This window comes from Herpailurus yagouaroundi, unplaced genomic scaffold, assembly GCF_014898765.1.
Source record: "Herpailurus yagouaroundi ecotype Mexico unplaced genomic scaffold, PumYag 162, whole genome shotgun sequence".
Taxonomy (NCBI): Eukaryota; Metazoa; Chordata; class Mammalia; order Carnivora; family Felidae; genus Herpailurus; species Herpailurus yagouaroundi.
The window spans coordinates 60,356,438-60,373,538 of NW_024412403.1; the positions used below are offsets into that span (position 1 = coordinate 60,356,438).

General features: G+C 37.8%; 1 protein-coding gene across 4 annotated transcripts in view; it reads right to left on the bottom strand.

The window, feature by feature from the left end:
• Positions 1 to 4,316: 4,316 nt before the first annotated feature.
• Positions 4,317 to 17,101, bottom strand: part of RMP64 (ribonuclease MRP subunit p64) — a 14,725-nt gene continuing 1,940 nt past the window's right edge. For 3 of the 4 annotated variants that reach the window (XM_040484513.1, XM_040484515.1, XM_040484514.1), the window contains 8 exons: positions 15,817 to 15,971; positions 12,213 to 12,292; positions 11,697 to 11,828; positions 10,983 to 11,060; positions 9,949 to 10,310; positions 9,744 to 9,805; positions 7,432 to 7,685; positions 4,317 to 4,956 (listed from right to left, as the gene is read on the bottom strand). In XM_040484513.1, coding sequence (XP_040340447.1) covers positions 4,494 to 4,956; positions 7,432 to 7,685; positions 9,744 to 9,805; positions 9,949 to 10,310; positions 10,983 to 11,060; positions 11,697 to 11,828; positions 12,213 to 12,292; positions 15,817 to 15,971 — 1,586 coding nt within the window. In that variant the 3' untranslated portion in view covers positions 4,317 to 4,493. Of the gene's footprint in view, positions 4,957 to 7,431; positions 7,686 to 9,743; positions 9,806 to 9,948; positions 10,311 to 10,982; positions 11,061 to 11,696; positions 11,829 to 12,212; positions 12,293 to 15,816; positions 15,972 to 17,023; positions 17,043 to 17,101 lie in introns of those variants that run through there. The other variant, XM_040484516.1, reaches the window with a different exon arrangement.

A 17,101-nucleotide genomic window follows, 5' to 3' on the forward strand; every position in this document is an offset into this window, starting at 1 on the left:
GGGTCATAGGGTAGATCTATTTTTAATTTTTCAACATTTTTTTTTAATGTTTTGTTTTTGAGGGAGAGACAGAGAGACAGAGTGTGAGCAGGGAAAGGGCAGAGAGAGAGGGAGACACAGAATTTGAAGCAGGCTCCAGGCTCTGAGTTGTCAGCACAGAGCCTGACGTGGGGCTCAAACTCTTGAACCGCATGATCATGACCTGAGCTGAAGTTGGACGCTTAAACAACTGAGCCACCCAGGTGCCCTTCAACATTATTTTAAATGCTGTGCGTCTGTAATTTGCAGAAGGATCATTTCAGCTGTAAAACTTGCATCTTCCCAAAGCAAGTATGAATTTGTGCCTGGGGGAAAATGTTTATAAATAATTTAATTATGCTGTTCATTAGAACAAATAGTGTTCTATTTTAACAGTTCCTATTTTAACAGGGCTCCTGTTTTAACAGACTGACAAGAGCACATAGAAGTCCATAATATGGAAACCTATTTACTACTGTGTAGAGAATGGTTTGCCGTGTTTTTATTGGGCTTTTGTCTTTTAAAGACAATGTCTATTACCTACATTTAAATAATAAAACGGACTAGGTTAAAAGGGGCTACTTTTCTATTAAGCACTATTGGTAGATGGAAGACCATTGCTCCTCTCTATGCTTATAAGTTATCTTTTTTCTTAGACTTTATATATATGCTTGATAAAATCTCAGTCCATGCTCAAACACCAGTCATTTCAGGCTGGGATCATTCACCTTCAGGTGAACACGGTATTCAGAATCAGAAGACCAGAATTCAAGTTTCAGTTCTAATATTTATTACATTGGGCTTTGGGCATGTTACTTGATTTCTCTGCACTTTATTTATAATTCACAAAGCTATAAAGATTACAATGGTATTATATGTGTAAAGGATATCTTTATGTTTTGTGTATTTGTAAAGTAAACCAACCCAAGAATGCAGCAAAATTCAGATTTATCACAGAAAACCTGTTGTCATTGAGGAGATAACATTTTCTCTAGTAAAAGGCAAAAAACAAAACCAGTTTTAAGTGAGAAAACTGATATTTACAAAAGGCAAGAGAAAAAAGTTAATGAGACAGTTTAGAATTGGTACAGTAAGATTCAGAATGGAAAGATAAAGCGTGAACAGAAAAGGTTTTTATGAAGATGCTATGGACCTATTCATGTAAATGGCTTAGCTTCTCAAAGTGAGGCTGAGTATTAAAAGATTACAGCAGTAGCACTAGATAAAAACTTAAGGCTGTAAACAACTTTGTGACTTTTTTAGGAAATTCAGTATTTTCAGTTTTACGGTTGATAGCACTGGTTTATTCTAAAAGCGGTGTTTTAAGCTAAAAACAAAAACAAAAATAATTTTATGCAAGCATTCACAAAGCAAAACATATGGTGACAATAGAACGATCTTAGAAGTCAACATTTTGCTTGCCAGTGTCACTGTACTGCTTGTCTTAGCCTTTGTTCTCCTAAAAGCAGAGCCCAAGACAAAAGTTTGCATGCAGTCATTTATTTGGGAAGTGATCCCAGGGAACGGGAGCAATAGAGAGAGCAAACAGAAGAAAGGAAAATCAATCAAAGATGCAGGAGTTGGACATCACATAAGTACTAGTGCTTGATCTTGATGGACCTTCTTTGGAGCCTTATGAAATGTGCCTCTGAGTTGTCTTTGAAGTGGGAGAAGGTGGCTCCATGCCTCTTCCAACTTGTGGGTGCCCAGTGCCAAGAAGTTCCTTCAGCTTGTCAGAAGGAGCAGAGAGGAGGCGAAGTGTGGTTATCCACTCCTACTGTAAACTGTTGCCACAGCAGTGGCTGAAGGAAGAAGGCCAAGAGGATTTGGCATGGGAGATCTCAGCACAGTGCTATCAGGAACAACCTATTGTAATGCTACCAGAACAGTAAAATTGATATTCACTCTGATGATACTAACAGTAGTTTCTAACCTAGTTTACTAGAAAGTTGTAGTTTGTATATTTTAGATTTAATTATATTATTATATATATTAGATTTCATTTTCATTAGAATTTTAAATTGTTTGGAAAGATTAACATCTAGAATACTGCATTTCTTACAAATATGTATAAATTATCACATTGTAGACACATGTGAGGCTTTTTTACTATTTCCCCCAGAATTCTAAGGAGCAAGAGAGGGGGAAAGGGAGGAGATGAAGAATCTTACTCCAAAGAAACATTAATGAAGTACAAAAAAGTGTTAGGCCTATAGTCCAATCCAGGCTTTATAGTGTTATCTCCTTAACTCACTGAACACTGGTTTTTCCAATAAGGGATAATCTCCAAAGTCTCTTTCAACTGTAAAAGTTTATGATTCTTGAACAATAATGCCACTTCAGATGAAGCAATCCAAGCCCAGGGAAACTAACTCATTGGAGTCATAAACGAATAAAAGCAGAAGCAAGACTGGCCCTTAAATCTTAGAATCATAGAAGCTGATGGCTATTTTTAGACTTGTCCTGAATGAGTATTATCCATGTTTTAAGGTACTAAGTAGCTACTACCTACTCTGTAGGAATCCAGGAAAAATATATACAATGAAAAGGGACTAGAAATTTATTAAGAACTTTGAATTAAATCAGGATATTTAGCAAGGCTCCAGGAAAGAAGCTAAAGCAGTGTTTAACTGCTTTGCAGGCTGTGTGCATCAAAATCACCTGAGCTCCTTGCTAAAAATGCAGGCTTCTGTCCCCAGCCCCTGGCTGTGTTCATCAGTCTTTCAGAAGGGAATCCCCATTTTTAAACCACCCACCAAGTGATTCTCAAAACAGCCTCAAGTAGGAGAACCACTAGTGTAGACAAGTGGGAAAATGTGCAAAAAAACAATAGGGCTAGATAAGGAGTGGAAAGGAAATAAAATGAAGATGGCCAAGGAAAAGAAGGATGCGGTATATACTAGGGCACTGTTTTATTTTTCTCTACATCCATATATAACATAAAACTTAAGGCTACAACCTACTTAACAAATAGAATAGTACTGACCTAATTTTAGTAAACTAGAACACTTGAAAAATACATCAAACCTTGTATCATTGAAAACACATAAGATTTATCCTCTCTGAGTAACGGTACAAACAGTATACAACTATCAGATGACAGCATCAGCACCAAATTATAAATTTATGTGTGCCCTCACCACTGGGTCTATTTTGTGTAAACTAAGCTTTCTTTTTCTTCTTCTTCTTTTCTTTTTTTTTTTTAACTTATTTATTTTGAGAGAGAGAGAGAGAGAACAGGGGAGGGCAGAGAGAGAGGGAGACAGAATCCCAAGCAGGCTTTGCACCATCAGCATGGAGACCCACAAAGAGCTCAAACCCACAAACTGTGAGATCATGACCTGAGCCAAAATCAAGAATACGGTGCTTAACCGACTGAGCCACCCAGGCACCCAATAAGCTTTATTTTTCATTTGACTTCCTCATCTACTTCTATTTTGTTATCTTGTACTTCATGTATAACCATACGCCACTGTACGTCCTTTTTGGAGAAAAGTCTATTTGGAATTAATCACTGGCACCCAAATAGATAAACCAAAAAAAAAAAAAAAAATCCCAGAAACTTTTGGAGATCTTCAAAAGCATTTTAATATGCCTTTCTGTGAGGTATGGTGAAAAGATGAAGTGAAATAATGGTTGTGACCAGTCCCTGATAATACACTTAGTGGCAAAATTTTTTAGTCCTTTTTGATGATTAATTCTAACATATAATCAAGAATTATATGCACAACCATTAGAAGCTGCAAACCTTGGTGTTCAGAGGGGAACTTACCTAAAATGGAGCCATAAGACCAAAGTGACCTTTTAAGTACTCCTTGATACTTTGCTTTCCATCCCAGCCCATCCCCATATATCTAAGGCACAGAGTAGGTTTTTATCAACCTAATTACTCAGTTCTTAATTCCCTGGTAAATCATAAAATTATTCAGTTTTTAAGGGACCCACCAGCTTTTTTTTTTTTTTTTTCTTAATGTTTATTTTTGAGAGACAGAGCATGAGTGGGGTAGGGGCAGAGAGAAAGGGAGACACAGAATCTAAAGCAGGCTCCAGGCTCTGAGCTGTCAGCACAGAGCGTGACGTGAGCTTCAAACTCATGAACCTGTAAGATTATGACCTGAGCTGATGCTGGGATACTTAACTTAACCGACTAAGCCACCCAGGTGCCCCAGGGACCCACCAGCTTTAATTAAGGAATTACATCTGCTTCTCAAGGACAGGATATGGTAAATTTTTTCATCTTAGCCCCTGGTACAAAGTCAAAATTTGACTATTTAGTAGTCAAGTACTTGTCAATTAAATGACACAGAGCTACTATAAATATTTATTGAACTGACATTACTGCTGTACAGCGTTACACTAAATAAGCTCCTGAGTCCAAGTAGTATTTCCAAATCTTTCCAGAACTCAGCAAGTTCCACGTAAAACAGAACACTGGACCAGTTTGTTAAGCACTTAAATGTCTCATATATGAGCATTTAAACACCCATTAAGGCAAAAATATCATCAATGTCATCTGTCTCCTTAATGGTTCCTGATGTATTATGTTTGTTCATTTGCATCACTGTCCATGAATTAGTTTCATTTTCATTGTTTCCTGTAAGGTTTTCATGAATTTGTTTCTCTTTAGTTTGTATGACAGGATTTGAAACTCTGCTCCTCAAGAGTTGCTTATTGTTGGGGTAGAGATCAGTTCTATGAACTGAACAGTGTGAGCGTTTCCATTTTCTGCTATCTGTAGCATTCTGCATCCCTTGAGGGGACTGTTGAATTTCCTTTGAAAGAGTCAACTGCAACTTTCTCTGCAGTCTCTTCTGTCCCAGTAAAAATCTACTCTGAGATCTTCTTTGTCTCAAATGATGCTTTGAAGTCTTGATTCCTGAGCCACGAAGAAGGCAGTTGCAAATAGATGCTTTTATGCACTTTAGTTTCTTTGGTAAACTTTAAAGGATAAGAGAAAGGAAAAATCTGGGATTAAGACACAGAAAACATTTTCAAAAACTTTTGTCTTCCTTTTACCAACACCTAACAGAAAAGTACACAATTTATCTCTAAGTCTTGTGCCCGTGTACAACCCCAGAATCATCGGAAACTGACTCAGGTTGTAGACGAATATGTGCCCATTATGTTCCCAAAGTAAAGTAGCTCCTACAACTGCCTAGCAAGGTAGCTGAATGGTGAGATACCTCCATACTTTAGTGTCAGAGCTTTTCCCTGATAACTACTGTTCATAATGTAATAGGGGTGGAGCTGAGGAAAGGATATATCACAATTAGGAATATTTGGATTTTTCATATCTGGATAAACAACTTCATGTTGTAGAAGGAAATAAGGGAAAAGGAGTAAATGTGAAGAGAGAGTTTAAGAATGAAAAGATAGAGCTTCTGGCATAGACCAATTGGGCTACCCTAATTGTGATTCATGTACCATCTTCAAGCTTGGGAATTCAGAGCTCAAATAGCTGATCATTTTAGGTGTTTTGCTTCTGAATAAGGTATACTGCCACAAGGTGTATCAGTACCTTGCTAACTCCCTCACCACTTGTGATAAATTTCAAAAGATTAGCATGGGTCTGTAATTTCTACCCCATCACCCTTCCCTTTTCTTTTCTTTTTTTTTAAATTTTATTTATTTATTTATTTTGAGAGAGAGAAAGCGTGAGTAGGGGAGGGGCAGGAAGAGGAGAGAGCAAGAATCCCAAGCAGGCTCCGCACTGGCAGCATGAAGCCCGACACGGGGTTTGAGCCCACAAACTGTGAGATCATGACCTGACCTGAGCCGAAGTCAGACGCTTAACCAACTGAGCCACCTAGGTGCCCCCTCTTTTGCTTTTTAAATAAATACATAACTTTGAGAAAGCCCATTATAATGTAGTGAATCATGATCAGTTTCCAAACCCTTTTACTTGTCTTACTATAAGTGGTAATTTTTAAGTGTACCTCCTAATTAAAATGGGAATAGAAAAAATGAAAAAAGAATCAGGATCTGAATGGAGTTCTAGATCTCCCAACTGTAACAACCTAATCAAAATCCCCTATTTCCTCATCTACAAAATGAGAGTAATACTGCCTATCTCAGAGAGTTATCGTGTACATTAAATAAATTATAAATTGGACTATAAATATATTATTGAAACAGCAAAACATGGCAGTTTGAAAGAGCTCTATCTTTGTGGGGTATGGAATAATGGTTGAACCAAATAAACACTAGTTTGTTACCATTCTCATTAACTTTTATTTATTATCATCTCTGTCTCAGGCTGAGTTTTCCACTCTAGAATAGATCCTTTTTAGATGGCTACAGGTCTTTAAGGGACGCTAATGTAGATACCTTTCCAACAATTTCATCCCTTAGGAATACTTAACAACTTCTCTCATAGCTCTTAATCAAAACTTGTTTTTGTTGATCTTTGCAGCCAGTGTTCTGAAATTGTTACCATGGGCATCTATTATTTTTCAATAAAAATATAAAACCCTAGGGGTGCCTGGGTGGCTCAGTCAGTTGAGCATCTGACTTTGGCTCAGGTCATGATCTCGCTGTTCGTGAGTTCAAGCTCCACGTTGGGCTCTGTGCTGACAGCATGGAGCCTGCTTCGGATTCCGTGTCTCCCTCTCTCTCTGCCCCTCCCCTGCTTGCACTCTGTTTTTCTCTAAATAAACTATATATATATATATATATATACACACACACACACACACATATACACACACACACATAATATATATAAAATGTATAACATATATATATATATGTATGTATATATATATACATAGTATATAAAATATATATATATAAAATATATATAAAATCCTAAAGTGTCTAACTTCATTGTAGTGCTTCAAGTAATACTGGTCACAATAAAAGATAATCATCCTTAAGTGGTTCTGTGACCCTAAGGACCACAAGAAGAGGAAATCAATACCCGGAGAATCTGGCACCCATGAACGAACATGACCTGACCCTAACCCCAGAGTCTGGTGTGTGCCCTTGTAAGAGGCAGACTGCTTCTGCTCTCACATCCTCATCCTGCTATGCTGAAGCTGCGGGCAGACTGGCTGTCTCTCCTATGAGAGCAAGGGCTAGAGCTAGTGCTCCATGAGAATTAAGTCTGTCTTACACAGGAGTATCCCCAGGCTTAACATACCACAGACACTCCTAAGGCTCTCTGAATTAACAGATGGAATGGGGAAGAGTATAAGTGAATAAATCCAATTAACCAAGTTAACTTTCTTCCTCTCAATAATAAAGCTGTGCCCAACAAAAGCAAACAAAACTGCATTGGGAATAGATCCCTCTTTTAGCCCCCCTAGAGCTACTGGGCGTACCATTTTTTTTAAAAAGCTGACTTGAATAAATATAGGTTTGCCTAAATGACAACAGCAAAAGTTAAGGATATAATTTTTATTATATACCTACCCATGGCCTTGAGCTTCCACATGTTTAAGCCGGTTACTTTTAAGAAGTTTGTTACCCAGGAAGGAGGCCTGAGCCTTGAGTTTTTTGCTCCTGCACCACAAAATTGCCATTTGGATTTCTTCAGAAAGTTGGGTGAAAGTCTTAGCCCCTCGAAATCTTTGCACAAAACTTTTGGCACAGGGAGTTCCTGATGCTCTCTGAGAAGAATGTTTGGTTGCCTTTAGTTTGGACTGAGAACATTTAACGCTGGTCTCCTGAAATATGGAAAGGTGAAAAAAATATATTGGATTTGTTACTTACAAATATATAACAACAAAGAAAAGTTAACTCACCATGAGAATTAGAAAATGTCTTAAGAAGGAAAACTTTTTTTAAACTCACTGTGCTTTTCTTTGTCTCAAAAAACTTAATTTTTTATCAACTGCTCCTAACACAAGATGTTTTTCCCTTCTGTGCAACAATAGATCTCATCTCTAACTGAATTCAGGTGGGAAACATAGATGGGAAGTATACTATAAATATTCTGACAGATAACCTACTTAACCTATACATAAAAATGAATAAATATTGGTCAAAGTCTATCTAGGAAAAAAAAATCAGTGAAGAGACCTTTTCGTAGATACTACTGGATTACCACAGATTTGTTTTTCACTTATTTCTATACCCTAAGTTACCCTCAACACTGGGTCACAAACGTCACTGGAAATGCATGGAGATACGGATGGCTGCTGAAAATATGTTAAAAATGCTTAAACCGAGCATCATTTCCAATTCAACCATCTTTTGATGTGGCACCTTTGTCTCTTCAACCCCATCTTTCTATATCAAGTGGAGTTTGAATTGTACCAACTTTTATTGTTTATGAAAATATGCCACTTACTAGATTTGCTTTCATCCTTCATTCAAAACTTTCCTTCTTCCAAATTTCTCACTCAAGAAGAACATTAAAAAAGTAATAGAAAATGTAAAAGTAGAGACATAGCAATACTTTGTGTTGGTGATCAATAAAAGAAATTTGACCTTGAAAACACACTGAGCACGTTAGTGCTAATTGCTAGAAATGTGGTAGTGATGAGTCATGACTAAGCTGACCAACCAGCCAGCTTCAAAACCAGCTCACCTAGGAACAGCAGGATGGACTGCAGAGAGCTACAGTTCCTGAGACAGCTGACAAAACTATTTGGGGGACTGATATAATGGTAAAGAACAAAGACTGTGAAACCAAACTGCCTGTGTTCAAATCCCAGCTCTGCCCCGTATTTGCTGTGTCGCCTGAGCAATTTCTTATCCCTTCTATACTTCAATTTTCTCAGCTGAAATATGGAAACAGTAATAATATCACCAGCCTCACAGGGCTTTTGCAAGGTTTATAGGAGTTAATACATGTAAAGCATTTCGAACACTGCCTGGCATAGAGTAAGTGCAGTATATGTGTTAGCTGTTATTACGATGATGATGAAGACACTGATGAAGATGATGATGATGATTCCTCCCTCTGGAACTCATAAATTGGACAGAATATAGATCCAAGCTAGAATCCTTATAAACATTCAAGAAAGTACTCTGACTTACTAGAAATGATTAAGAATTCTTAAATAGAACGAAGAAATAATCCATGCGAGAAACCAGGAGAAAACAATTTGAGAAAAACAGATGGTAATAGAAGTCAAGTAGTTACCACATGAAAGAGGGTGACACTGATGTCCTTATCTGTTGCTAGGTCCAGAACAGAATTTACAGATACTAAGAGGAATCATGTTAAAACTTGAACCCTGACAGGGAAAGAAAGAGAAGCCTCATGACAAAAGACAAGGATGACAGTAACAATGAAAAAAGTAGCTAATGACATCTAACAACAGTTAAGTGCTTTGAATACTTTACATGAATTAAAACTGCATAATCCCATGAGGTGCATACTGTTATTAGAAAACAGAGGTTTGGACAGGTCAAGAAACTTATATAAGGTCATACAGCTAGTACCAACTGAAGCCAGGACTCAAACCATTTCTGTCTGACTACAAAGTGCATACTCTTAATATAATCCACACCTGCAGTGGATCCTAAGGGCAATTTAAAATTCTAGTGAAATTCTTAGTAAAATGTTTCTGGAGGCATTCTATAAACTGAATTTCCTGGATACACTCAGTCCTTTGGGAGTGCCTGTATTCATTCAGAAACAGGCTGAGAACTAAGATGGCACTAAGCCGAGAGCTGGTGACAAAAACAGAGGATTCAATCTCTGCCCTTGGTAAGTGGTATCTACTTTATAAAGTAGCAGAATCATAAGCCATAGTAATAGAAGCCAGACAAACCTGAATAGCCTTGTGCTTCAGCTGTTTGCAGAAAGCTCTCAAATCAAATTCTGATGACTTCTCTGTAGAGGTGGAGAGACCACAGATACAAAAACTTAAGCAAACAATTTTCAAATCAATGAATTCTCAAGTATATAATATTTCTTGCCAAATTACTACAAAAGAAATAAAGGGAATTAGATGAGTATGTGCTAAGAAAAATTACCTTTGAAGATTTTCTTACTCTTTACTGGCTGTCCAAGATCCACATTATTCTGTATATTGATCTTCATTTGCTTAGCTTTTTTGGAAATTCTGTGTACAGTTTCTTTGCTAGACCTTGGTGATTGATTTTTTGTTAAAAACAGTTTATTTAACAATTTAGTTACTCCTTTAGTTGCAAAAGCTGTGGGCATTTTTTTCTTAAAGACCTCAAAATAGGGCTGTCCTAAAAATTCGGCAATATCAGAAGGAAAGGTAAAATCTTTGAAGTAAGGCAGTGGTTGAATCCTAGAGACTTCATGAAGCAATCCAAACAATGGCTCATATAAAGAAGTCAGCCTTTTTAAAACACCTTTATAGAGAACCCTAGAGAAAGAGGAGGTCATGAATTAGCCAGTAATTATAATTTGCAGATTATTTAATAACCACAACAGATTCAAAGCTGAAAATAAATGTCGATCAATCTGCCACTACAGATAAAAAACGCTCTGGGACATATTTGCATAGAGCCAGATTTGTCCAGCCCAAACAGAAAAATCCAAGTACAAAATTTACTTTAAGTACTACATGGAACGATGTCTCAAAGGATACGCAACAAAATGTAAAGTGTGGTGAGATTTTAGGTAAATTTCAGGTTCTTCGCTCTTTTTTTTTTTTTTGGAATGTCTTAAAATAAGCATATATTATTACTATAATCAGCAAAAATTAAAGCTATTTTCATTATAGAAAAGAATGGAAGGTTTGACATTTTAAAATAATATGTTAGTTATTAGTAGTTCTAATGTTGTTACCCCTAAGAATAAGCAGAATAAACAAGATGAAATAGTACTTGAGATACCCAGGTTAAGACATCAAGGACATAACTATCAACACTCTAGTTCCTAATCCATCCCAAATAAACTCTGACCAAGTGAAGAAATGGAACCCCTGCACCATCAGCATCCCACAGGAAAACAAATATGAAAACCACTAATGAGAAACCTAGGTGGAGTTAGATGAAAAACAAATGAAGGATTTCAGAGGTAGGTGCATACATACCATAACCTGCTCACCAGCCCAACCATCACAAGGTTTAAAATAATGAATTCTTGTAAACCTAGATGTTTCACAGTCAAGCTGGAGAATCAAGTTAAAGTTGGAAAACAAAACCAAAGTAATTGGGTTTTGTAAGTTACATTTATGAAAGAAACAGAATGGAAATAGAATTTTCTTGAAGAAATTGAAGCTTTAAAACATGTTCTGGGGGCGCCTACGTGGCTCAGTAAGTGAAGCCTCCGACTTTGGCTCAGATCAGGATCTCAGGATTTGCAGGTTCAAGTCCTGTGTCGGGCTCTGTGCTGTCAGCTCAGAGCCTGGAGTCTACTTCAGATTCTATGTCTCCCTCCCTCTCTCTGCCCCTCCCCCACTCACACTCTCTCTCTCAAAAAATAAATGAACATTAAAAACAAACAAACACGTTCTGTTTCAGGCATGGAAACTTAAAAGTAACATGTACTCTGCAAGAACACTCATTATTTTATTTCTAAGATTAAGAATTTCTATCAGTGCCCTTATGATAAGACATGTTAGAAAGAGACTGGCAGTCTCTGGCAATTGCTGTATCAAGCAATTCCTAGAAAAAGGAGGCCAAGAAGCAAAATGTTAAGAATAGGTTATAACTTCCACAAACCTCCTAGCTTTCAAACAAATACTATTAAATTTATCCAAACAATTCCAGTTCAGGGGAAGGCATTTCAGTTGATTCAAGGATACAGAAATGTCTTGCAGCAACAGTCCAAGAGGCGAAGTAACAACTTGCAGGCTCCCAAAATCTTCATGAGCACCAATTCAACCACTGGTTGGCTAGGGATGACATATGCTTCGGTAGTTACACGATGATTTTCACTTCACAAAAAATGGAAAAGTATGTTCTTTTTATTCTTAAAGTTCATTAATTATAAAGCTCTCACATAGCAGTTTTCAAGTGCAGGTGAGCTTGAAGCTCAATTTGAAATAGTTCTGCTCAACAGTGACTTACTCAAGTTGATGGACACTGATATTTCAATGTAATCTATTGTGACCCAGATGTCAGTATCCTGCCATCCCTCCACAAGCCAACAGAAGAGACATTCTCACAAATACCAGGTGCCCGTTACTAAAACAAAATTTGCACAACTGAAGTACAATTGATTATATCCCAACACCAAGCAAAGTCCAAAGAGAGACCGCACTAAAGACAGAGTTCCCAGCCCACCACAAAGCCCATCACAAAGCAGCTGGACCACTTACTTGGAAGAAAACAACTCAGACAGATGTTGAATTGAACCCTCCAAATCCATGTTTTTCAAACGTTTTAAACATTGTTCAACCTGGAAGGGGAAGAGTAGCTCAATTCATAGAATACGGACATGGCCACTGATGGGACGAGGAAAGCAAAGATACGCAAAAGTTCAAATTATGGAAGGGGCGCCTGGGTGGCTCAGTCAGTTAAGTGGTGGACTTTAGCTCAGGTCATGACCTCACAGCTTGTGAGTTTGAGCCCTGCGTTGGGCTCTGTGCTGACAGCTCGGAGCCTGGAGCCTGCTTCAGATTCTGTATCTCCCTCTCTCTCTACCCCTCCCCGACTTGTACTCTGTCTCTGTCTCTCAAAAATGAATACATGTAAAAAAATTTTTTTTAAAATTCAAAGTATGGAAATACACTGAACACTACAGAATACTTTCATTTTAGGCAAAATAATCTGTAGCCCAAAGCAATTGCTCCTGCTCAAAAATTGGAAATTAACCCACCTGAACACATTTCTCAAACCCAGTTATAACTAAGAATTTACTATATGCCAGGATGTGATTGATGCTATAAAGGGCACTCAAGTAAGTATGAGATTATTCTCAAGATTATCATTTTTCTGAAGCAACATGATTTCTCACAGTGAGACCATTAAAAAAAGATAGTAGATTAATTAACTACTTGATTTCAACAACTTGTAAATGGCCTCAGAGATGAACAAAGTGATTTACTCATTTTACAAGTATATACGGGACACTTTATGCAAGGCATGCTGGGAAATAAAATAGTATATGACACTCCCCCATCTCTAGTTGCTAAAAACCTAGTAGTAAAAATAAGAAGACATACAAAATAGTTAAATGCTGAAATAAAAGATGTGCCTTATTTAAAATTGCAGTCCCCTCAGCACTCTACCCTTTCCTGCTTTATTTTTCTCCATGACACTTTTGATGGACGGATTGACTGATGGCTTTTCTCCTCTCAACTACAGTGTAAACTCCATGAGGGCAGTATAGTTCATCTATCTTATCCACCACTGTAACTCAGTACTTAGCACAGTGTTAAGAAGGCACTCAGTAGGATTTTTGCTTAATAACAAAACAACAAAAAGCTATCCATTTTACAAAATGTGGTAAGAATTCTATGATCTCCAGGAAATACCACACAAAAGGCATGCATGGGATGGCATCCAGACTTTGAAGAGTGTAAAAATCTGGATGGGCACTGACACTGGCAAAGATAATATCTTGCTAACGCTATATATATGCTAAAAATTTAAGTATTGATTCTGTTATAACAGCATAGCTTTCAGAATAGTGGAGGCAACGATCCTCAAATTCTCTGGGGTTAGCTCCTATCTTTTCAGTTTTTAATTCCGGATCCTATACTTTGAGAGAAGTACTGACAAACCAAGATGGGAAAACACTTGGGAAATACAGTAAGTGAGCTATGGTTCAAAAATAAAAACGGGAAAATCATTTTGAGAATTTAAGCAAGGCAGAACAAGGAGGAACATAACAGTCTTCATATACTCTCTTGTCACACAGAAAGAGGAATTGACTATTTTTTGTGCTTCATTTATGGGAATATTAGAGATAGGGTAATTCTACTACTCTGCTTTCTTCGAAGGGAGAAAAAATAACGTAGATGACAGTACTGAGTAAATAAGGAAATGTTAAGCAGGTCTAAGGCAGCAGTAGTAATGGAACTGGTAGTTGCAGGAGCATGAAACATGTTCCCTACTCTAAGGGACGGCAGGAAAAATAAACCATACACAAATGACTGCCACATGCAGACTGTACTCAATACCATAAGAGAACCACAAAGGGGAAGCCCAAATAGCCCACAGTCATAAAAAGAAGAGGTCAACCACACTAATAATCGAAACATGCAACTTAAAGTGAGATTACCACAATATGCTCTCATGTTACTCTTTGGGAAGAAGTTTATCACTGCTGGACAGCTTGAAATGGGACTTACAGGATGGCAAGGCTTTTACCAGGCAGAGATGGAGGGTCTGGGCATGCTAAATATACAGAGCCAGATAAGCAAATGTTCAGGTGAGAGAACAAATGTGGTGAGCACGAGACTTGTGAAGAGTTCAGGTTGTCTGGAATATAAAATATGTGAAGGTGAGAGAGAAGCCTGAGCTACAGAAAACTGAAAAGGCCAGATCACGGAGGATCTTACAAGCTAAGCTAAGAGGTTTCATCTTTACTCAGGAGCCAGTAGAGAACCATTAATAAAAATCAAAGCTGTGCTTCATGATGATTAACTCGGCTTTGGCATATAGAATATGTCAGAGTATAGGAAAGACTGGAGTTGAGGAAAGATCAATTAGGATAGCAAGACAATTAAAAGTTGACATGGTCTAAAAAAAAAAGATGCAGCCAGAACTAGAATAAGGGTATAGAAGCATAGAAAATTTTTGACCAACCAACTGACTTATGGGAGAGCTACATAAGAGGAAGAAGCAGGAAAAATGGAACACCAGATTTTTCTGACTGGATAATTATTCACAGCTTGGAAAGCCAGAAGGAAAAGCAGGTTCAATCTGACACTTTCAAGTTGAAATATACTCAAGTTTGGTTTTAGAGTAAAAGACTCATGAGATAAAAAGTTGCCCCAGAGAAGAAAACTTAGGAAAAGACCATGCTCCCAGATCTTTCTTTGAAGAAGAAATCTCCCATCTTTTTTTGCCTTAAGTAATGGGAGCAGAAAATTAACCAGAAAGCACGAATCTGTAAGGTTAGAGAACACGTCTGTGTTCTTCACCCTGTATACTGAGCACCAAGCACAGTACCTGGCATATAGAAAGTTACAAAAAAGGGCGCCTGGGTGGCTCAGTCAGTTAAGTGTCAGACTCTTGATTTCAGCTCATGTCATGATGTCAGGGTGGTGAGATGGAGCCCCGTGTCAGGCTCTGTGCTGAGCATGAAGCCTGTTTAAGATCTCTCTCTCCCACTCTCTCTCTGGCCCTCCTCACCCTCTCTAAAAAAAAGGGGGGGGGGCTACACAAAATACCTGCAGAATTAATAAAGTGAATGAATGAATGAGATTATAAAGAACCCAGCTTAGGAGACTCAGCCCTGTAGTGTAGAGGGCCCAATCTAAAAATTATAGGAAGCCACTTTCCATAACTTGTTATATAGCCATTTACTCTAATACATTACTGATTAGATTATATGTCCCACAATATATAAACCATGACTTTGTTCTTTTTATGATATTAGGATTTTGATTATGCTCAGGAAGTTGTTCTTTAATCCGGCACTTTGTCTTGCTTAAATCACTGTTATCTGTGAACTAGGCAAAAGCATTCTCAATATAGATTATATATAATGAAGAAAACTTTTCATAACAATTACCCACTAGAAACAAGACTGGGGAAGAATTAAACATAGTTCCTTTCTAAAGAAGTTGCGTTTTGAAATGCTTTCGGGGTGGGGGGCGGGGATGAAAGCCCACATGCAGCTTTGGACTGAAGATCTATTAAGTCACAAGTAATTTACTAAGTTTCCATACATAACAAAATATTAAGTGGCAGTATGATCTCATTTTCACCAAGTAAACACATTGAGTCATAAACACAGGGCTTCCTCCTTACCTGTTTGAGGGCTAAATGGGGCTTGTGGTGGCCCATCCTGTAGTGATTGCTGTAAAGGACTGCACATAGCACATCTGTTTCTGCATCCAGGGTTTGGCTCTTCAGTGACAGTGTAACAAGACCACATTCTCTAATTACAGCTGCAACACAAAGGTCTAAACCAGAGACATTTAATAAAACTTAATTTGGGGGTGCCTGGGTGACTCAGTCAGTTAACCATCAACCTCGGCTCAGGACATGATCTCACAGTTGGTGAATTCGAGCCCCGTATCAGGCTCTGTGCTGGCAGCTCAGAGCCTGGAGCCTATTTAGGATTCTGTGTCTCCCTCTCTCTCTGCCCCTCCCCCGCTCATGCTCTGTCTCTCAAGAAGTAAATAAAAGTTAAAAAAATTAAAAAAAAACTTAATATGTATTTCTACATTAAGTATATTATATAAAAACACTGTGAAGGAACATCTTTCCTTATTAAGGGGATTAAGAACAAATTAATATAACCAGCTTTAGCTATAAGAACATAATTAAGGATTCTAAGTATGTGAGATGATGGAAATGGTGACAGATACAAAGTCCAAAATCATTAAGAGAACAACTGTTAAACAAGAAAGTATATTTTTGTAACACATTTTTTTATGATTTTTAATAATCTTTCATATGAAGACTTTGCCATCATGTGGTGGACTCTTACACCTACTTACCTTGATGGTGGGTACCTGTTATACACTTCTCTAAATCCCCAGTTATGTACATAAGCAAGGCAGAATGAATAAACTCATACTCCTAAAAGCAGTAGTACTTTAAGGTAAGAATATATTCAGAAAAGAGAAACCACTATGGCAACTGGAAGTTACATTATTTGATGCATGCCTGACTGGACACAGGATGCTCAGCAGAACAAAATAACAGCTTCCTAGTCCAAAAAGCTGTGAAGTAGAAGATGGAGTTCATGTGTTTCTCTGTGGCTCTAAGGGTAGCACTATCATCCTAGATGGAAATAACACAAAGGCAGATTCCTACACAACAGGGAGACCTAATTTTGTTTTGTCCGAACTATATGAAGCCAGAATGGACTACCATGAGGATGGAGAATGAGTTACTGAATTTCCATGCCTGATAGGAATCCTGTTAAGGAATTTTTGAATAGGGGTGCCTGGATGGCTCAGTGCGTTAAGTGTCAGACTTCAGCTCAGGTCATGGTCTCTGATCTCACCGTTAGTGGGTTCCAGCCCGCATCCGTCTCTGTGCTGACAGCTCAGAGCCTGCAGCCTGCTTCAGATTCTGTGTCTCT